General features: G+C 44.0%; 1 protein-coding gene across 1 annotated transcript in view; it reads right to left on the bottom strand.

Moving 5' to 3' along the window:
- Positions 1–23,188, bottom strand: part of nphs1 (NPHS1 adhesion molecule, nephrin) — a gene marked incomplete at both ends in the record, with an annotated part of 157,936 nt that overhangs the window by 14,314 nt on the left and 120,434 nt on the right. Inside the window, 5 exons of the mRNA XM_080744253.1 lie at positions 1,619–1,679; positions 5,155–5,283; positions 6,626–6,673; positions 12,751–12,932; positions 14,244–14,355. Coding sequence (XP_080600379.1) covers positions 1,619–1,679; positions 5,155–5,283; positions 6,626–6,673; positions 12,751–12,932; positions 14,244–14,355 — 532 coding nt within the window. The remainder of the gene's footprint in view (positions 1–1,618; positions 1,680–5,154; positions 5,284–6,625; positions 6,674–12,750; positions 12,933–14,243; positions 14,356–23,188) is intronic.

Below are 23,188 nucleotides of genomic sequence, written 5' to 3'. Positions count from 1 at the left end.
GTGGGAAAAAAGCCTCTTAGAGCGGATTGTTCTCTCTGTCGTTTAGCAGGTTTCTTTCTTTCTTTCTTTCTTTCTTTCTTTCTCTTTTTCTTTCTTTCTTTCTTTCTCTTTTTCTTTCTCTTTTTCTTTCTTTCTTTCTTTCTCCTTTTCTTTCTCTTTTTCTTTCTTTCTTTCTTTCTCTTTTTCTTTCTTTCTTTCTTTCTCTTTTTCTTTCTTTCTTTCTTTCTTTCTTTCTGTTGTGGACCCCCCGTCTTTCCCCCAATGTTGCCAGATTTTATGCGAGAGATCTTCTATGAAAACTATCCCAAAAGAAGCCAATAGAGTAACCAAGTTTGACGTCATTTACGCGTTATTATGATTCACACCACAGCTCCAGGCGGAGCCGCTCATTTCGTGTCACCAGCGTCGGCAGGTAGGGTTAGGTTTAGGCATAGTTTTACTGAGGTTAAGGTTAGGGCTAGAGTTAGGCATAGTTTTACTGAGGTTAAGGATAGGTTTAGAATTGGGCATAGTTTTACAGAGGTTAGGTTTATGTGGTCTTTTTTCATATCGTGTCATAAGAACTGTGTTCCAAACATAAACACATGATCTCAGCGGTTTGACTCATATGGATATGAAGAATCAACTGATGGTGAGAAAACGCTAATGTTACTGTCGCCCAGTTAGTTACATTTTCACCAGAAACAGACTGCATCAAATATGAGTGACTGACTATCATAAACCATACAGAGCCACCTCCCCGACAATATCGCTGAGACTGTTTGTTTAATTATGAGACGATTCTAAGATGACTCGATGTTATTCTCCATACAGTAGAGAAATTATACTTCCATGAACCGGGGGATGAGCGAGTGACTTCATGACTTCGCTACTCTACATGAGCACTTTAAAACCTATACATTTTAAGAACACAATTCTGGTGCAGGGGTCCCTGGCAAAAGTAAATAAATAAGAATGTTTTCAGGTGTGGATACGTGGATACGAACCACATTTAGGAAACAAGCCCAAAATACACTTTAGATCAGGGGTTTTCAAAGTGGGTGACGGGGCACCCTGGGGTGACGGGGCACCCTGGGGTGCCGCGACTGCAGTCCAGGGGTGCTGCGAGATCATTTGATAATATTTGGAATTTATTTGGACACTTGAAAAAATATTATTTAGTATAATTTTAAACTTGAAGTACAAAGTTCTAACAAAAATGGCTATTATCTCAGAGTTTTCCTCGCAACATAATCACTAAAATATCGTCACTGTCATGCAGAAACCTCGTATCTCCAAGTTTCAAATGTGTACTTCTTTTGCCCTGCTTCATCATAGACAAGACCATCGCACAAAACTAGTGAAAACAACCAATCTACAAGCACACAACGCCTCGCGATGTGCTTGAGTGACAATCATAATGTAGGGGTGCGTCGGTCGGATTAAAACAATATTCATGGGGTGCCCTGAGACAAAGAGGTTTGGGAACCCCTGCTTTAGATTACAAGCCCCCCCCCCCCAAAAAAAAACTGCACCTCACAGCTATACAGTATACCATAACACTTAGAAAAGACACCTTAAGAGAAGAAAACAAGCCCAAAAGTCACCTATAACAAACAGACATGGCAACACAGCTCACCCCTCATCCTCTGTGCTCTTCTTCTGATTGGACACGGTGTCTTCTCTCTCTCCCAGAGCCTCTGGAGGGCGAGATAAAGGGGTGGGGGGGAGGCTTAGCGTTAGAGGATGTTTCCACAGAAAGCCCCCTCTGTGTGTGGGGGGGGGGGGGGGGGGGGGAGGAAGAGGCTTAGCGTTAGAGGATGTTTCCACAGAAAGCCCTCTGTGTGGGAGCTGTTTTCTGCTCCCCCTGTTCGTCCCAGTTTAGTCGCTACGCCCATTGATTCCAACAACAGCAGCGACAACAACTCCTTTTCTGTGTGTTGTCACTGCTGTTGTTGTCGTATACAACTGGCTCACCTGGCCAGTGAGGAGCCCCCACCGGGAGGACGTACTGTTGTATCCTGTACTGACTCACCTGCCAGTGAGGAGCCTCCACTGGGAGGAAATACTGTTGTATCCTACTGGCTTACCCTGCCAGTGAGGAGCCCCCAACGGGAGGACGTACTGTCGTATCCTACTGACTCACCCTGCCAGTGAGGAGCCCCCACCAGGAGGACGTACTGTTGTATCCTACTGGCTCACCTGACCAGTGAGGAGCCCCCACCGGGAGGACGTACTGTTGTATCCTACTGGCTCACCTGGCCAGTGAGGAGCCCCCACCGGGAGGACGTACTGTTGTATCCTGTACTGACTCACCTGCCAGTGAGGAGCCTCCACTGGGAGGACATCCTGTTGTATCCTACTGGCTTACCCTGCCAGTGAGGAGCCCCCAACGGGAGGACGTACTGTCGTATCCTACTGACTCACCCTGCCAGTGAGGAGCCCCCACCAGGAGGACGTACTGTTGTATCCTACTGGCTCACCTGGCCAGTGAGGAGCCCCCACCGGGAGGACGTACTGTTGTATCCTACTGGCTCACCTGGCCAGTGAGGAGCCCCCACCGGGAGGACGTACTGTTGTATCCTACTGGCTCACCTGGCCAGTGAGGAGCCCCCACCGGGAGGACGTAGTGTTGTATCCTACTGGCTCACCCTACCAGTGAGGAGCCCCCACCGGGAGGACGTACTGTTGTATCCTACTGGCTCACCCTACCAGGGAGGAGCCCCCACCGGGAGGACGTACTGTTGTATCCTACTGGCTCACCCTACCAGGGAGGAGCCCCCACCGGGAGGACGTACTGTTGTATCCTACTGGCTCACCTGGCCAGTGAGGAGCCCCCACCGGGAGGATGTACTGTCGTATCCTACTGGCTCACCTGGCCAGTGAGGAGCCCCCACCGGGAGGACGTACTGTCGTATCCTACTGGCTCCCCTGGCCAGTGAGGAGCCCCCACTGGGAGGATGTACTGTCGTATCCTACTGGCTCCCCTGGCCAGTGAGGAGCCTCCACCGGGAGGACGTACTACTGTTGTATCCTACTGGCTCACCTGGCCAGTGAGGAGCCCCCACCGGGAGGACGTACTACTGTTGTATCCTATACTGACTCACCTGCCAGTGAGGAGCCTCCACTGGGAGGACATACTGTTGTATCCTACTGGCTTACCCTGCCAGTGAGGAGCCCCCACCGGGAGGACGTACTGTCGTATCCTACTGACTCACCCTGCCAGTGAGGAGCCCCCACCGGGAGGAGGTACTGTCGTATCCTACTGGCTCACCCTGCCAGTGAGGAGCCCCCACTGGGAGGACGTACTGTCGTATCCTACTGACTCACCTGGCCAGTGAGGAGCCCCCACCGGGAGGACGTACTGTTGTATCCTACTGACTCACCTGCCCAGTGAGGAGCCCCCACCGGGAAGACGTACTGTTGTATCGTACTGGCTCACCTGCCCAGTGAGTAGCCCCCACCGGGAGGACGTACTGTCGTATCCTACTGGCTCACCTGGCCAGTGAGGAGCCCCCACTGGGAGGATGTACTGTCGTATCCTACTGGCTCACCTGACCAGTGAGGAGCCTCCACCGGGAGGACGTACTGTTGTATCCTATACTGACTCACCTGCCAGTGAGGAGCCTCCACTGGGAGGACATACTGTTGTATCCTACTGGCTTACCCTGCCAGTGAGGAGCCCCCACCGGGAGGACGTACTGTCGTATCCTACTGACTCACCCTGCCAGTGAGGAGCCCCCACCGGGAGGAGGTACTGTCGTATCCTACTGGCTCACCCTGCCAGTGAGGAGCCCCCACTGGGAGGACGTACTGTTGTATCCTACTGACTCACCTGGCCAGTGAGGAGCCCCCACCGGGAGGACGTACTGTTGTATCCTACTGACTCACCTGCCCAGTGAGGAGCCCCCACCGGGAGGACGTACTGTTGTATCCTACTGGCTCACCTGGCCAGTGAGGAGCCCCCACCGGGAGGACGTACTGTCGTATCCTACTGGCTCACCTGCCCAGTGAGGAGCCCCCACCGGGAGGACGTACTGTTGTATCCTACTGACTCACCTGCCCAGTGAGGAGCCCCCACCGGGAGGACGTACTGTTGTATCCTACTGGCTCACCTGGCCAGTGAGGAGCCCCCACCGGGAGGACGTACTGTCGCATCCTACTGACTCACCTGGCCAGTGAGGAGTCCCCACCGGGAGGACGTACTGTCGTATCCTGCTGACTCCCCTGGCCAGTGAGGAGCCCCCACCGGGAGGAGGTACTGTCGTATCCTACTGGCTCACCTGGCCAGTGAGGAGCCCCCACCGGGAGGACGTACTGTTGTATCCTACTGACTCCCCTGGCCAGTGAGGAGCCCCCACCAGGAGGACGTACTCCCCACCGGGAGGACATACTGTTGTATCCTACTGGCTCACCTGCCAGTGAGGAGCCCCCACCGGGAGGACGTACTCCCCACCGGGAGGACGTACTGTTGTATCTTACTGACCCCACCAGGAGGACGTACTGTTGTATCTTACTGACCCCACCAGGAGGACGTACTGTTGTATCTTACTGACCCCACCAGGAGGACGTACTGTTGTATCCTACTGGCTCACCTGGCCAGTGAGGAGACCCCACCGGGACATATTTTCGAATAGTCAGAGTTGAATAGAGTGTAAAAAAAAGGGGGAAAAAATACCCCTTGGAGGAGGTCCGTGGACCCCACTTTGAGACCCCCCCCCCCCCCCCCCCCTCTCTCTCTGTGTATAAATATATAAAAAAAGGAAAAAGAATGAATATTAGCTAGAACAATACAGTGTTAGTCAACAGCACTGCTATATAAATGAATAAATAAAGTCACGATACATCAGAGAAGTACCTAAATAGGCAAATAACGATATGGCAGCGGAAACTATGCAAATAACAGAGTGGGAGGAAACGAGACGAGAAACGAGAGGATGAGCGAACCGTCCCTCGAATGAACGTTTCAACGGAGGAAAACAAAACAAAGGGATGAACAGATGGAGAGAGAGAGAGAGAGAGAGAGAGAGAGAGGGAGAGAGAGAGAGAGATGAAGAATTAATTGATGAGAAGAAAGAGGAAAGTTAGGAAATGCTTGGAGTGAATTTTAAAGCACTTTTTGTTTTGTTCAAATAAGTGTTAAAAAGTTCAACAACCCCACGTCGCTATCGTTACCTGTCTGGCTCCGCCTCTGTTCCCTCCGCCTCCTCAGTCCCAGGAAGCAGCCAATCACGTTGAAGATCAACAGCAGAAGGCCGGCCGTCGAGGCGATGGCTATCGTCACATAGGCTGGAAGCCCCGAACCTGGGTTTTGATTGGTCGATTTGGTGAGAGATTGATAGATTGATTGAATAAATAATTTATTCGTAAAGATAATTAAAAATAATTAAAAATAAGATAAACACCACGTAGGTACACAACAAAAACATTTAGGCTAAAGGATAACACACACAAAACAATTTAGCAAGTCTTGAAATATTTTTGACTCTATTCCATAAATGTCTTCTAAATCCTTCTTCTAAATCAGTGCTTCTCAAGTTTTTTCATATCAAGGACCCCCAAAATTACATGTATTTGGCCGTGGACCCCCATCTCGAAATATGTTGTTCCAGGGACCCGCCAGAAGCAAAGATTTGAGTTACAAATGTTCGCCTTTAAAAAGATATACACGTATTCAAAGACTTGCAAAAAACCCCACTATTTTTCAAAAATAGCATGATCTACAAGCTCACAGCGCGGCACTCGGTGCGGCGCTGTGAGCTTGGGTCTGCTATTTTTCAATAGCTATTTTTCAGTTAAATCCAACTCCACTTATAACCTCCAATCTCCATATTTCAATTGTAATGCATATTGCATTGGAGCACAGCTTATTTTTATTTATTTTTCTGTTTCTCCATTTATGAAAAGTCTGTCTACAGTATGTCTTGGACATACCAGGTTCCACCTGACGGCCATGATATGAAAACGCTTAAATAAATAAACATATCAAATAAATAAATGAAAAGTGTACAATCTGAGGGATCAGAGAGACTCAGGGAGGAGGAAGTGGAATTATGTGAAGATAATGAAAACAGATCGATTCGGAACCTGAACACACTTTACCGAGTCTGTGTTGACACATGTGTGTGTGTGTGTGTGCGTGCGTGCGTGCGTGTATGTGTGTGTGTGTGTGTGTGTGTGTGTGTGTGTGCGTGCGTGCGTGCGTGCGTGCGTGCGTGCGTGCGTGTGCGCGCGCGCGTGCGTGCGTGCGTGCTATACACTGTGTGTAATAGTAGTGCTATAGTGTTATAGTACGTGCTATACACGTACTATACACTGTAAAAAACACATTTGAAATACTGATTTGATGCTCATATTAACCATAGGAAGTATTAAGTTTGTTTTTATTTTCACATGCATGCCATAAATTCCATAGGGATAGATCACACTTGACATTTAACAATGTATTAAGGCATATTTGTCGTATTAGCCAGGGATCCCTTTAACATTTTATTATCTTTTTTATGTCCAACATATTTCTATTTAAGTTCATAAAGTTAACATGAAGTATAACTAAATGCATTTGAAAAAAATAAATACAAACGTTACTTTTCAGGACTCCAATTAAATAATGTGAAGAAATGATTGAGTAAAATATTAAAAATACCAGATTCTTTCAGAAGAACCGTGTCGGTGGGCAGGACTTCAGGCTCCTCTGAAAAACACAACAACACAACATTAAAACAACATTCAAGCAGAGCAGGGGTCAACGCAGGTGGACATTCTTTTTTTGTTTCTCTTCATTTTTATCCCACGATTTTTTCACCCAGTGCCAATTGCCTATGTAATCCTGGGCTCTGCTCTCCCTCTGCCGCACATGGGGAGACAACGGACTGACCTCATGCTTCCTTCAATGCATGAGTAGTCCAAGTTGTTTCTTTTCACCTGACAGGGGGGATTTTCCCCGGGATGGACGTAGCGTGTGGAAGGAACACGTTATTCCAACCAGTTCCTTTCCCCTCCATCAAGCGCCCCGGCTGGCCAGGGGGAGGCATTGTTGAGACCAGGATTACTGCATGTTTTTGTGAGGTTATCAACCCTAGGAGACACGGGGAGAACATGCAAACTCCACACAGAAAGGCCCTATCGCCAACCCTACCTAGGGTGTGGGCGCTGATGATGCGGAGGGAGAAACACACCCCCAGCACCCACAGCGTCCCCCGGCGGGAATCGAACCCAGGACCTTCTAGCTGTGAGGCGAAGCGCTAACCACTGCGCCACCGTGCCCCCTCAGGTGGACATTCTTGTCAAAATTAACATTTTGCAACAGACATACAGAAAGAACAGACAATAATATTACCAGACACACATACAGAGTAGAGCATTAACGACTTGTGATTTTTGCAAGCCAACTCGACGCAGTAAAAAGTTGAGTTAAAGTCGACTTTATCGTTTGATAACGTCATCACATCACACACGACCCCCCCAATTATTGTGGAGGGTCCCCAGATGATTAACTTAATGAGCAACATTGTTTTCTCACTCAACAGTAAACAAACCAACACAACGTTTAAGTGTATAGATAGAGGGTATCTGCACATTTCTAAAGTGCCAATTTAAGGACTTTTTATTACCTCTAAAATGACAAATTAAACATTGTCCAAATTGTCAAATATGTGAAAATAGCCGATCTACAAGCTCACAACTCCTCGCAACGCGAGGCGTTGTGAGCATGTAGATCTGCTATTTTCACAATAGAAACTTTTTTTTTTTCAACTTCGACTTTCTCCGGTGGGAGTCGACTTGTGTAATGAAGTCGACTGAGTCAACTTGTCGACTTTTTCGTTAATGCCCTATAGTCAGGGAATTTTAATAAAACCCTGGGAATAAATTCCTTACCAAAAAATGTCTTCACCAATGTGTTCGTAAAGGTGTCTAGTAACATATCTAACAAAGATTGAAATTCAACATCCCTAGCAAAATATTTGACAGCTAGGGTAATTCTGGGTCTCATTCACTTACTATACACTGTACTATAAGGGAAAAAATCACTCCCAAAAATATGCTTTAAGTAGCATGTTAGGGGTCTAACTATGTGTTTTTAATTATTCTGAATCCATTGCAAGCATTTGTTTTGCACGAAAGACATTAATTGGGCCAAAATCAGACGCAAAGAAATGATGGTTTAGTGATGAGTCATCACTTTTCACAAGGTGTATGGGGTCCATTTTTGTCCCAAGGAATGTTTTTCGTGCAAAACAAATGCTTGCAATGGATTCAGAATAATTAAAAACACCTAGTTAGACCCCTCACATCCCACTTAAAGCATATTTTTGGGAGTGATTTTTTCCCTTATAGTAAGTGAATGAGACCCAGAATTACCCTAGCTGTCAAACATTTTGCTAGGGATGTTGAATTTCAATCTTTGTTAGATATGTTACTAGACACCTTTACGAACACATTGGTGAAGAAATTGTTTGGTAAGGAATTTATTCCCAGATTTGACAGATATTCTGCTAGTTTTCCCTGACTACTAGTACAGAGCTAACCTTGAATAATAACAGAACTCGTGGAAATGAAATGTTCCCGGGTTAGGGTTCAACCCCCAGCTTCCCTCTGCTTTAAATATCCAAGTGTCCTTAAGCAAGGTAGTATAGTGAACCAGGGGTGTCACACCAAATCCTGGGCCCTGGGTACAAGGAATCACTGCGGGGCCCCCCATGAATGTTCTTCATAGGGGGAGGAAGGGGTTTAACCCATTTAGACTGGGAATGCATTATTACGCATTATTTTGTGCTTTAGCTATTGAAAAATAGCAGATATACAAGCTCGCAGCGCGGCACCGAGTGCCGCGCTGCGAGCTTGTATATCTGCTATTTTTTTTTAGATCGTGAACATTTTGTGCAAGTCTTCAATCCTTTTTTTGGAAAACCTATGTTTCTATGTCAGTGGTGCTCAAACTTTTTCACGTGAAGGACCCCCAAAATAATATGTATTCGGCCACGGATCCCCATCTCAAAATATTTCGTTCCAGGGACCCCCCAGAAGCAACATTTGAGTTACAAATGTTCGCTTAAAAATACATAATTCAAAGGTTTGCACACATTTTAAAATGTGTGCAAACACACGACTTTTAAAAAAATAGCAGCTTGGCACTCGGTGCCGTGCTGTGAGCTTGTATATCTGCTATTTTTCAATAGCTAAAGTATAAAATAATTAAGGCCCCCCTCCCTCTTGGGCCCTGGTAAGTCAGTCCCACTTTCTCCCCCCCCCCCCTTGTGACGCCCCTGCACCGAACCCTCCAGTTTGGTGCCTTGCATGGTTTAATCTGCTGTCTTGTCAGTGTGTGTGTGCGTGTGTGTGCGTGTGTGTGTGTGTGTGTGTGTGTGTGTGTGTGTGTGTGTGTGTGTGTGTGTGTGTGTGTGTGTGTGTGTGTGTGTGTGTGTGTGTGTGTGTGTGTGCGTGAGTGCGTGTATGCAGGGCCGTCACACCAAATTCTGGGCCCTGGGTACAAGGATTCACTGCGGGCCCCCCATGAATGTTAACTATTGAAAAATAGCAGATATACAAGCTCACAGCGCGGCACCGAGTGCCGCGCTGCGAGCTTGTAGATCTGCTATTTTTGAAAAATCGTGAAAATGTGTGCCAAGAAACCTATGTTTCCATGTCAGTGATGCTCAAACTTTTTCATGTAAAGGACCCCCCATCTCAAAATATTTAGTTCCAGGGACCCCCCAGAAGCAAAATTTGAGTTACAAATGTTCACTTAAAAATACATACGTATATTCAAAGATTTGCGCACATTTTCATGACTTTTCAAAAATAGCAGATCTACAAGCTCGCAGCGCTGTGAGCTTGTATATCTGCTATTTTTCAATAGCTAAAGTTTCTAGGGCCCCTCCACCTTGGGCCTAGTAACTCAGTCCACAGTCCACAGTCCTACCCCTTGTGACGCCCCTGCATGTATGCGTGCGTGTCTGTGTGTTTGTGTGAATGTATGCACGTTGTAAAGCGTTTTGGTTAAAAGCTCCAAATGAATGCAGTGTTTTTACCATTGTTTTAAATACCCAACGAGGACAGGTTGTCTTTGTTCTTGTGCAGCAGGATTCCAACAAAGCATCATTAGAGATTTTATGGATTCATGTTTTCTGCTCGTTATGCGTTATGTATATATTATTATGCACATTACCTGCACACTGCTGGGGCTGCAGACTGCATGTTGATAAGCTAATGCACCTTACATTTGTTTCTCACAGTACAGGATTACTGCATGTTATTTTCGTGCGGGTATCTACCCTCGGAGACACAGGGAGAACATGCAAACTCCACACAGAAAGGCCCTTTCGCCAGCTCCACCTACTGTATAGGGTGTGGGCACTGATGACGCAGAGGAGAAAACCCATCGACAACAGGTTCCCAATCGATCCTCCAGTTCTAGGCAACACAGAAGGACCTTTTTGAGCAGTGGTAAACCGCTCCATAGAGTGGCTGTGTGTGTGTGTCTGTAGCCATTTCTCCTCATGTTTTGCCATAGCAATGTGTGTGTGTGTGTCTGTAGCCTGTACATCCTAGACTTATATCCTAGTCTGAAGACGTTATGCAAGCACGACCACCGCTCACTTCACATTGGGTGTGATTCTTTTTTCTTATTTCCACACTAGCATCTCTAACTCCTCTAAGGCAGCCCCTATAAATATTGTTTTTAATCCGAGGCACCCCTACATTATAATTTTCACTCCCAGCACCTTATATTTATATATAAAATGTCCTAAACTAGTGAAAACAGACGATCTACAAGCACACAACGCCTTGCATCGCGAGGCGTTGTGTGCTTGTAGATCCGCTGTTTTCACTAGTTTTGTGCGACGGACGGTCTTGTATGATGAAGCAGGGCAAAATATGTACATTTGAAATTTCGAGGTACGAGGTTTCTGCCCGACAGTGACGATATTTTAGTGATTATGTTACGAGGAAAACGTTGAGATAATAGCCATTTTGGTTAGAACTGACTGAAAATAACTTTGTACTACAAGTTCAAAATGATACTAAATATATTTAGTTATATATTTAATTATATATTTTTTCAAGTGTCAAAATAAATTTCAAATATTATCAAATTATCTCGCAGCACCCCTGGACTGCCGTCGCGGCACCCCAGGGTGCCCCGTCACCCACTTTGAAAACCCCTGCTCTAAGGTATATTAACTCATTCCTTGCCAGGCCCGATAGTCCCGAGATTATTCCAATGTCTTTCCCCGCCAGGCCCGATAGTCCCGAGAATTTAAAAAAAAAAAAAAAAAAAAAAAAAAACAAATTTTTTTTTTGACCCCAAAAAATGGAGTAGGCATGATAGCAATCGCGAAATTGCATGTTTAACCGCCATAGCAACCCCATCTTTCAAGCATGGCAGCCATTTTGGCAGCCATCTTTGTTAAACATAGTGGCTGTTATCTCATGAATGCCTGAACGGATTTCCATTCGGATTTTTTTGTTTGAAAGCTGTGAGCAATGTGGACACACGTGGTGCATTATCTAGGCATGGGTGTGCATGATCCGTGCACACCCAATTACATGGAAGTCTATGGAGACGAATGGCAGGTGGGAGTACGGAGGTATGTTAAAATGGCGGTCAATGTGTTAATGACATATAGTTCAATGTTGAAAATGGATGTTTTTTTCCCCTTTAACTATAATAACCCTACGTGCCGATCCCGAACAAGTTCGGCTTTATTTCAATCCAATACATTTTTTTTTTTTTTTTTTTACTTACCCTGAGCTGCTTGTAGAGCCGTGGGCGGTCCTGGCTTCCATTAAAAATGGTTTAAAATACATTTTTGAGCCCCCCAATGTTCACCGAATGTTCGGCGCCGCCGGCGGCACGACGTCCAGTGAGCCGATCCCGAATTAATGCGGCTTTTTTAATGAAATGAATAAAATGATCCATGGGTTTGCAATGATCCAATGCAAACCCATATCTTTGAAGGTCATTTTCTCTGGATTGTGTTTTTAGGGAGGCGGCACGAGGTTTATTTACGGCGAAATCGCCGAAAAATGATCTTTTAAATGAGAAAAAGCTAATAGCTATTTTGTAGCCATTTTCATCCGGGACCTTTTCATGACGTGCACGAACGTGAGCACGCGCGTCACTGCAACGCGAGTCCCCGGATCGCCTATGGGACATACCCTGGCATTCTTTGGCGCCCTCTAGGGGCTGGCACTGGAAGGGTTAACACTGACCCTTGGTGGCCATGGTGAGTACTGCATATGGTTAGTTTTATTTAAAGGCAAAATGTGCAAGCTTGTGTGTACACAAAAACATTCCCCCCTCCCCCTCCCCTCTATGACAGGCATCAAACAGGTAGTTGTCTTTGATGCTTTCATTGATTAGAGAGATCACTAACGAGGACTTGACACTTTTATGGCCCAATCAATACACCTTAGTGAGTTAGTGCACAACCCCTTTGAAGTTCAAAGGGAGTAATTAAGAGCTCTGGCTGAGCTCCCCCTGACAAAAACGTCCCTCCGCTGTTTCTGTTGACATTTAATGTCAACATAAAGAGTGGAACAGAACAGAAATACAGCCAGGGGATGTGTCTTTCTGTAAGGAAACACCCCAACACAATAATATAGTTACTGGTGAAGGGAAATGACTGCTAAAAATGTATATACATATATATTTTTTAATAGTCTTAAAGTTACCTATTTTTCCTTTAACTATAATAACTCTACTCAACACTGACCCTCATGGCCATGGTGAGTACTGCACGTGAAATAACCCTACTCCACACTGACCCTGGGTGGTGATGGTGAGTACTGCGTCGTGGTCGGCGTAGCGGCTCTCTCCCATGGTGTTCAGGGCGTTGACAGAGAAGTTGTAGGCGGTGCCGGGCGACAGACCAATCACGGTGAAGATGGTCGCTCTGGGCGGGAAAACGTCCACGTACAGGAAGCTGGCTGACCCCGCCCAGCGGTATCTGTCAATCAACCACGTTACAACTGTAATGAATTATAATTAATTGTCTTACATCTTAGATGGCTTTTAATGAGATGTCTCTTTAAAACTGTATGTCCTTAAAAGACCTAGTGAAAAATACGTTTTTCACACTTTTAGAGCATATCTGTGGTAATATGAGCATTCCTAACACTAGATGCAAACAAATAAATACACCATTTTTTGTGTATTTTTATATCAAAAGTCCATAAAAGGCTATATCTTAATTACTTCCTGTGAACAAAAACTTGCTGTGTGACATAGATAGACTTTTTGAATATAAATGAACCTTTGATTACATTCCCCTGTGTGATTTCCATGGCTGGCATTCCGCCAAACACAGCTGTTTTTAATTATAGAGCTACTTAAAATATTTAAGCAGCCCCAGACAATGCCTGCCGCCTGCAAGCTAATGAAGCTACAAACGAAAACATTATGCATCACGTGACCATCCCATCCCCTGAAGGGCTGGTCCCTTCTGATTGGTTCAGAAAATCAGAGGCTTCCGTTTCAGACTGATACTTCAAAATAAAGTTTAGAATTTTAAAAGGTAATCCTCCATTGTTGTAGTTCTTTATACCTGACTCTGAACTTCTGAGGTAATCCTCCATTGTTGTAGTTTTTTTTTACCTTACTCTGAACCTCTGAGGTAATCCTCCATTGTTGTAGTTCTTTACCTGACTCTGAACCTCTGAGGAAATCCTCCATTGTTGTAGTTTTTTTTTACCTGACTCTGAACCTCTGAGGTAATCCTACATTGTTGTAGTTCTTTACCTGACTCTGAACCTCTGAGGTAATCCTCCATTGTTGTAGTTCTTTACCTGACTCTGAACCTCTGAGGTAATGCTCCATTGTTGTAGTTCTTTACCTGACTCTGAACCTCTGAGGTAATCCTCCATTGTTGTAGTTCTTTACCTGACTCTGAACCTCTGAGGTAATCCTCCATTGTTGTAGTTTTTTTTTACCTGACTCTGAACCTCTGAGGTAATCCTACATTGTTGTAGTTCTTTACCTGACTCTGAACCTCTGAGGTAATCCTCCATTGTTGTAGTTCTTTACCTGACTCTGAACCTCTGAGGTAATGCTCCATTGTTGTAGTTCTTTACCTTACTCTGAACCTCTGAGGTAATGCTCCATTGTTGTAGTTCTTTACCTGACTCTGAACCTCTGAGGTAATGCTCCATTGTTGTAGTTCTTTACCTTACTCTGAACCTCTGAGGTAATCCTACATTGTTGTAGTTCTTTACCTGACTCTGAACCTCTGAGGTAATCCTCCATTGTTGTAGTTCTTTACCTGACTCTGAACCTCTGAGGTAATCCTCCATTGAATCCAGGGATCCACTCCAGAGTGACGGAGTCGTGCGACGCAGAGACCCGTCGGAACAACGAGGGAGGGTCCGGGTGGCCTGGAGGGTTGGAGGGGGGGAGGGAAACAAACTATATGTAAAAACACTGTAGAATGCTCAAACAGTGGGTCGGGACCAGTGCTCTGTTCTACCTGTCACGCGGGAGTATGCTGTGAAGATTTATTTTTATTTAAAGCGTATATGCCCTCTTGAACGTTTCAAAGTAGCGTATCTGATAGGCATTATGCACTGGTGTCTGCCCTGGCCACACGAATAGCAGCGGATCATAGATTATAGTATGGCCTCTGAAAAAGTCTAGAACACACCACTGGTCGGGACCCATTTGTGGGTCAAGGACCGATTTTTAATGGGCCATGTCAAAATCCCATTTTCTTTTGTTCAAACAGTCCTTCAGAGCAGCTCTTTAAGGACCTTAAAGGGAACAACAGCCGCCTCGTTGATTGGTCTGATTAAAATAACAGCCAAACACGCCCATGACTAATGCGATCATCACCTTCCCGTTGTGTGCACCATACCATGCTCATAATAGCAAGATGGTAATTATTCACGCCTCCATCTCGTAATTCGCAAGGCGGACTCTCCTTAAGGCTAGGGCTCCACCAAAATGACGGCGTCGTGCCAACGTCGGACGCCGTCATTGACGCCGTCACGTCGACGTCCGACTGGCTCCGCTGAACGTGAACTTGTTGATATTTCAATCAAAGATCAGATGAGGATATGAGCATTATCAACTATAGTGTTATGCCTAAAAAATTATAATGTATGCTGTGTTAAAGTGACAGATCTACAAGCTCACAACACGTCCCATGCATGAGTTGTTGTTTCCCAGCCTGTTGTGATTTTTGGGACATCTAGTCACCATTGTGAATGACGTGAGTGGATAGCCAACGGCAGAAAAGCACACACACACACACACACACACACACACACACACACACACACACACACACACACACACACACACACACACACACACACACACACACACACACACACATATATATATATATATATTTATATTTAAATGCAATGCAATTACATTTAATCATAATTTATACATGACTGGACTTTGTGGACACCGTCCAAAAATTTAACCAGGGCGATTTTCGAGTTTGGACCAGGGGCATAGTTCCGCCGATTTAAAACAAATCCAATACGGAACTAAAACGTCCTATGTTTGGCCGCTAGTTGCGCTGTTTTCCCCCCGCGAGGTAGCAAAAATAATTTATCTACGTGGACCCCATTCGTTTTCCCCTTTGATTTTCTAACCTTAATAAACGTTGTCATAAATACTTTATGGTTCCTGTCGCTTGTGAAAAACTCCCTTTCAATCCCCATGATATGCCTTTTGTGCAAATATGGTCCCATTTATGTTAAAATTGATGATAAATTTGCAGGGGGAGTGTCCAACTAAACTGATACTAGCCTGCTGTGTTCTTCTTTGTGTGTTTTATTTCGGGAGGCTCAACACCACATTCTCCCATGTATCCCTGCGGTTCCATGTGACCGTTGGCAGCCAATAGCATTCCTTGTGATTCCTGGGGTACCATTAAAACAATGATGGCGACACCCATACAAGGGACAAAAAAAACATCATTTTCGCAGCATAGAAATCAATGGCTTTGCATCGTCCATATCTTTTTACAGTCTATGGTTTGGACGCTGTCACAGGAGTGTCCGACGTTGACGTTGCCGTCGGCAGTGGAGCTCCCTTCATTGATTAAAACCGGAGCATTCCCTGCAGCGTTGCCTTGACACGACGCTCGACGCCCCCGGTGGAGCCGGGGGGTAAGAACTGCTTTTTTTGCGCTGTCAAAATATGGCTCTGAGAGTGTACAGATATTTACTCTCTCTCGGAGCTAAATGAAGGCACAGAGAGCGCTCGGTACCACAGAGATTAAAGCTTTCCGTCCACATTATCAGGTTAATCCACTCCAAGATGTAAATTACATCAATTTATGTATATTTACGCGGCAGGCAGCCGGCCGCGAGGTCAATACATTCATGCATCCATTACCGCGTCCCAAATGGACCCCAATGATGTGCGTTTATGCCATTAGGAACGGGAACGGATTATTACACATTATTAATTTAACCGTTATTTTGTGCTTTAACTATAAAAAAAAATAGCAGATCTACAAGTTCACACCGCGGCACCGAGTGCTGCGCTGCGAGCTTGTAGATCTGCTATTTTTTGAACATTTGTGCAAGCCTTTGAATATTATTTTCTACAAATGTCTTCTAAATCCTTCTAAGGTTTTTGAAAAACGCATGTTCCTATGTCAGCGGTTCTCAAACCTTTTCATGTCAAGGACCCCCTAGAATTATATATGTATTTGGCTGCCGACCCCATCTTGAAATATTATGTTGTATCAGGGACCCCCCCCCCCCCCCCCCCCCCCAGAAACAAAGATTTGAGTTACAAATGTTATATGAATGTTATAAACATATATTATGTTCAAAGATTTGCAAAAAAAAAAAAAAAAAAATCATGAATTTTCAAAAATAGCTGATCTACAAGCTTGCATTGAGCTTGTATATCTGCAATTTTTCAATAGCTTAAGTATGAAATTCTACCATTAGTGGGGACACCATTATACAATAAGTCTGGGTCTTAATAGGTTATTATGGCTGCTAATTCACAGTCAGAAGAGACGAGAGAGTGTCTGCATTGTTCTGCTCTTCACCCAAGTCATGAATATTCATTCCAGTTACAGCGTACGCTACAGCAGCAGCCAGTGGTGGAAAAAAAAATACTCAAATATTTGACTAAAAGTGGAAAAATATAAAAATCTGTGTTGATTTCGTCGACTGAAACTATGACGACAAAATGTTTGTCGACTGCGTTTTTTTCACTGACGAAAATTAAATAAAAAACTAAGCTGTGATGAATAAAACTAAGACTAAATATCTTGACAATTTCTTCAACAAAATAAAAACTAGTAGAAAAAGGAGATGAGATCCGAGCACTCGAGGAGTTTAAAATAAAACAAAGTTTATTGTCTAAAAACCTACATGTTTCGACCTTGCGGTCTTCATCAGGGCAAAGAACTGACAATAAAAACTAGACTAAAACGTTGAGGGAGGGACTAGTGGAGAAGAGTCATTTTATGTTTGGTTGGTCTCAGGTGCTGGATGCTGAAAATAGCAGATCTACAAGCTCACAACGCGTCGCACCGCGTCAGCACACAACCAAGTGTAAAATCAGCCATTACGATGCCATCAAGGCCTGCCAAAATAAATTTCAGTCGACTAAATCAACTGTAGATTTAGTCGCCGAAAATCTTATGATATTTAGTCGACTAAAATTAGATTAAAATCTTACCTTTTTAAGTGACTAAATTATGACTAAAATCAAATGGCATTTTATTCAAAAGACTAAAACTAAATCAAAATTTGCTGTCAAACACAACACTGATAAAAAATACACTCTGTCTTCAAATGCATTTTTAATTTCTAAAGTATTTCTAATGGGAAATCAACAACATCCTAACAATTTTTTTAGACCTTCATCAGGCTATCTTTAAGGATATAAAAATAAATAGACTGATGTCTAATGAGGACAGCAATTTCATTAATGTGATATTTTTGGCCACTTTTAACTCGAAGCCTAAACCCCTCTAACCCCTAAACGTGATCTCTACATTTCTAATCCTGATCCTGTGAAGTGAATATTTTCCTATCTGTGGAACTAAATCTAAAAATAATCTGTTGTTCTAAAAAATAAAAGATGTGAATTGTGTCTCAAAAAATGTGTCTGAAAAAAAATGACTGAAAGTCTACGAATTACATTTGAAACTTGGCACAAGTATAGTGCACACGCACATGCACTCACACACACACACACACACACACACACACACACACACACACACACACACACACACACACACACACACACACACACACACACACACACACACACACACACACACACACACACACACACACACACACACACACACACCCCTCCCAAATCGCAGAGCAACGTTTCCACCGCTAACGTTGTTTACAAGCGAATGCTAATGAACTTAATTAATTACCTACACGCTGTACATCTGTATACATCTAAATACACGGGAATTAAAATAATACAAACACAAATAAACAAACAAACACATGCTTAATTACTAGTCCTACAGTATATGTCAGACTACAGTATATGTCAGACTGCAGTCTAGCAGCTCCTACAACAACCCCCCCGCTACAACACTAACCTAATGTAGTATTTAAATATATTCATGTTTTTATTATGTATTCATGAAGGCCAAATCTACCTGCTAACAACCCTTCAAATCAAAAGGCTTTTAACAGTCAACGTTGTTACCTTGATTATTATTATTGTCTGTTTTTACACAAACAACATGTTTCCATTTTTGCCTGTTTTTTTTCAGCTTTTTTCCTGTTTTGAGGTCAGTGGTGTTGACAGTAATGGCTTCTATCTTTCAAACAGAAGCTATTTTATTAATACATCTCAATATTTTAATATTGTTTGCTAGCGTCTGTAGTGAGTAAACGGTTACTCAACATTTCATGGTTTTAGTTTTCAGTTTTGCTGTAAATTATTGACCTATACTTCCTCACACCACGGTGTCACGCAATTAGCCAATCTACAAGCTCACAACGTGTCGTGAAAAAACGTGAGCTGAACTTCCACGGTACGTGCGCGTGTTTTATGAATATGTTACCGATAAAAAGTATTAACAATAACTTGTGACTAAATGATAACAACACTGGAATCATTGGATCAGGGACATGCATGGGCCCCTGATTCAGCCCGGGAAAAAGAGTTGGAGAGGCCCTCATTGCGCGCTATAGAGAGAGATCTCTCTCTATAGCGCTGCTGCTACTCAAAGATTTGCCATTTCAGATCATGACAAGTGACAAGCCAGTGGGCCAATTACTGTACATGAGTTATGTTTTGTCGGGTGGAAACCTTGTATGTTCAAAACCGTTTCTTTTGTATTTATCATTTTAAAAATGATTTAAACTAATGAAAACAGCCGATCTACAAGCCCACAACGCCTCGCACCGCGAGGCGTTGTGTGCTTGTAGATCTGCTGTTTTCACTACTTGTGTGCAACAGCCTTGTATGATGAAGCAGGGCTTTGCTTTGCGAGAAAAAAAAAGTATAAATTTGAAACATGGAGATACAAGGTTTCTGCCCGACAGTGACGATTTACTTTGTTGGCCGCCCAGCCCCCACAATGGAACGAAGGCCGACATTTTATTTTAAAACTTTTCCTAATGGCCGGCCTGGACCGGCCGGGAATTAACCGGCCGTTCGGGAGTTGTCCCGCTTTTCCCAAAGGCCAGCACGTCCCTGCATTGGATCACAGATAGTTTGTTGTTTTCTTTCTTCCGAGAAAGAAGTAACATCTTTGAACATAAAAGCTTTCCATCCTGACAGACACGTTGTGTTCTTTTATTAAGCAGCAGCTTTCACATTTCTCTGAGGTTATGGATCGATAAAGAAACGTCGTTACTTTGTTTCCACGGTTGTGTTGTTTTTCCTCAGAAACAGAGTAAAAGAGTGTGTTATCCGTTATTCCATTTAGGCTGGAACGCACATCAGTGTAATTTGAACCACCTTAGACATTATTTTATGCTTTAACTAATAAAAAATAGCAGATATACGAGAGTTCCGACAAGATGGCGACCGAGTAGGACGCGTTTGTTGAGCTCTGTAGAGTTGCAAAGTTTTCACATTTTTTAAGCCCATTTTTTACTGCCTTTATAGTTCTTTTGAGACTTTAAACGCCAAAACACTGGTGAGTGTCTGTTTTTGCAGTTGTTTCGTGTTTCATGCCGAATACGATTAACACGAGGTCGAGGAGTACCAGGTCTCCGACCGCAAACGCTGACAACATGGCTGGCGCAATGCAGGGCGACGCTGACGCTCCGGTTACAAAGAGCATGCTGCGCGAGGTCCTCAAGGAATCACTGAAAGAGTTTATGGATGGTTTTATTCAACCCATGATGCTTGGCTTGGAGAAGAAATTACTGAAGAAGATTGATGACTTCGGAAAGGAGCTGCGTCCTGCAGTCGCCACGCTGAACACGACCGTGGCTGAACATGGGGAGGCCATTGAGAACTTTGGTTCCTCCATGGACAGTTTGCAGATGTGTATCACTGAATTGGAGAGAAGATGTGCTAATCTGGAGGAGAAGCTCGTCATAGCAGAAGACCGGAGTCGTAGGAACAACATAAGAGTGATTGGGATCTCTCCTGGGCTAGAAAAGGCTGACCCAGTGGCCTTTATCCAGTCTTTTTTGCAGAAAACATTCCCCGACGAGTTTCCCGACTCCCCCCCGGAGGTGGATCGTGCTCATCGGACCGGCAATCCACGTTCTGATAAGCCAAGGGCTTTCCTGGCAAGGATCCATTTTTTCCGGGTAAAGGAACGCATACTCCAGCTCTCCAGGAAAGCAGGCCAACTGACATACAATGGCAAAAAGGTGTATATTTTCCCCGACTGGTCTGCTGAAACATCAAAGAGAAGGGCAGCTTTCGGGCCAGTAAAGGAATTCCTACGTTCCATCACCGCGGAAGGAGTTAAATACGGAATAAGGCACCCGAGCAAATTCTGGATAACCGTGGATGAGGCGACTTCTACTTTCAACTCACCCAAGGAAGCGCTGGCCTTTTGCAAGGATAAGTTCAAGACTCCAGGTGCTGCGGACGAGACTCTAGCTACGCAGGATGATGAGACGACAGTTACAGAGAACTAACTTTTACCAGGGACACTTTTGCTTTTGTGATCGCGTGCTTTCAAACACATTCTGCCGATGTGATATCCTTTTGCCTTTAATGGACTGTTGGTAAGCTGGCTGGGACTTTGGAGATGACTTTTACGCAGCGTCTTTCTTTCCTCACTCTCTCCTCCTCCTCCTCCCCAAAGGGTGAGTTGTTAATGTAAGCCTACTTATTGTTTTGGACTCATCATCTGACTTGACGTTGTGTTTTCAAGTGTTTCGTTTCATAATGCCTATTTTATTTGTATTGAAGAATAAGATATATTTTATTTTTTAATAAGATCTGTAAGCAGATGGGTGTTACTCGTTTTAATTTAGGTTACCGCAAGGAGAGAGGATTTAGGGCTGATAAAGCTATAAGCATAATTCACTGTCTTTTTTGTTTGAATATAATGGACATTGTTCTTGTTATTATTGTATTCTTTTTCTTTGCTCTTATTGAGCGTTGTGCTGCTTACTATATAGGTCTAGAGGGTTTTATCTCTCTCTGTTAAGCTTTGTCTAACGTGTTCCGTGTCCCGGTTCCGAGCCTGCTCTCTCTCTCGTCTTCCCTCTGTGTCTCTCTATCTATCTCGGCTTTCCCTCTCTCTCTCTCTCTCTCTCTCTCTCTCTCTCTCTCTCTCTCTCTCTCTCTCTCTCTCTCTCTCTCTCTCTCTCTCTCTCTCTCTCTCTCTCTCTCTCTCTCTCTCTCTCTCTGGCTCTCTCGCTGTGTGTGTGTCTCTCTCTCTCTCTCTCTCTCTCTCTCTCTTTCTGTTAGGTAATGGCGGCTATGTTGGTTGTTAGTTTATGGTTCGTTTATGCCTCCTAAAACGCTACTTTCTCGGGTAGGAGGGCGAGACTGGGCTTTGGCCTTTGTATTGAGTAATGTAGCCTACTGTTTAAGGCGAAACAGATATAAATAATATGGTCTAAATTGTGAAGGCTCCGCGGTTCCAGAGACCACTCGCTCTCCCGCCCTTTCTCTATGTCTCTCTACCTATCTCTGCTTCTCCTCTCTCTCTCTCTCTCCCTGGCTCATTGACTCGTTCTTTTCTTTCCTTTTTTTTTCCCCTAATCTTAATAGCTGGCGGATGTACGATCTCGTGGCGCGTTGGCTCTACGTGCTCGTGGATCCGCTGTCTGGGGGGGGGGGGGGGGGGTAGTTATTTACCTACTTTACTTGTTGTCTTCTAAGATGTTAATTTCTTGATGGGGGAGAGGGGAGCTCTGAATTGGGGATATTTATTTTGTAGTCGTGATTGGGTATGTTCACTGTTTGAAGTATGGTAGTTTACTGTTTAAGACGGAAACAGACTTAACTAATATGATTGACATTTATCTAAGTTTGCACTGGCCTTTTGGGCATGTACAGGGAGCTGTATATGGCGCAGTATGCATCATGTGTGCTGTGTTGTATATGGTTTCCTGATCATACATAACTGTGTTTTATGTAAATACTTATGTATACAGACTTTTCTTTTCTTTCTTTTTTTCCCCCTTCTAATTAGTAATTGTGGTTTGTATGCATGGATGCATAGGGGGGGCTGTGTGTGGCGCAGTATGCATTAACACTGTGTGTGCTTTGCTGCATATGGCCCCCCGTATGTGCTTTTAATTTCTATTTCTAACTACATATGTAAGTGCATATATGTTTTATATCATATACACTGATTTCCTTTTTTATTTATTTTTATTATTAATATTATATTAGTGCCTTGTCGTGGTGACAGCCTTATTTCCACATATCTGTCACAAGTGTTTGGTTATTTGCATTAACGTGGCTTATAGGGCTTTATCACATTCTAAGTGGGCCTAATGCTGGACTGATTATTATTATTACAGTTGTTATAGTCCCCTCTCTTTTTTTTTTTTTTCCCCTTTATTCTTTTCTTTTTTCTCTCCCCCTTCTTTACTAGAAATGTTAACATACCATTCTCATTTATTTGAGTGATATGAAGTGGGGAGATTGATCATAATTTGAGCGGATGGAATGTTTGAGAGCTATTCAGCCACAAGAAGGCACTTTTTTGTTGTTGTTTTTACTTTGGTGATCTGTTATATATTTACATAACCACCAGAGGGCAATGTATGGTTACTTTTGGGCAGTTACTTGTTTGCACTCTCTGACAGAGTGAAA

The sequence above is a fragment of the Nannobrachium achirus genome (assembly GCF_963921795.1).
Source record: "Nannobrachium achirus genome assembly, chromosome: 2".
Lineage (NCBI taxonomy): Eukaryota > Metazoa > Chordata > Actinopteri > Myctophiformes > Myctophidae > Nannobrachium > Nannobrachium achirus.
This window is presented reverse-complemented; position numbering and strand designations above follow the sequence as displayed.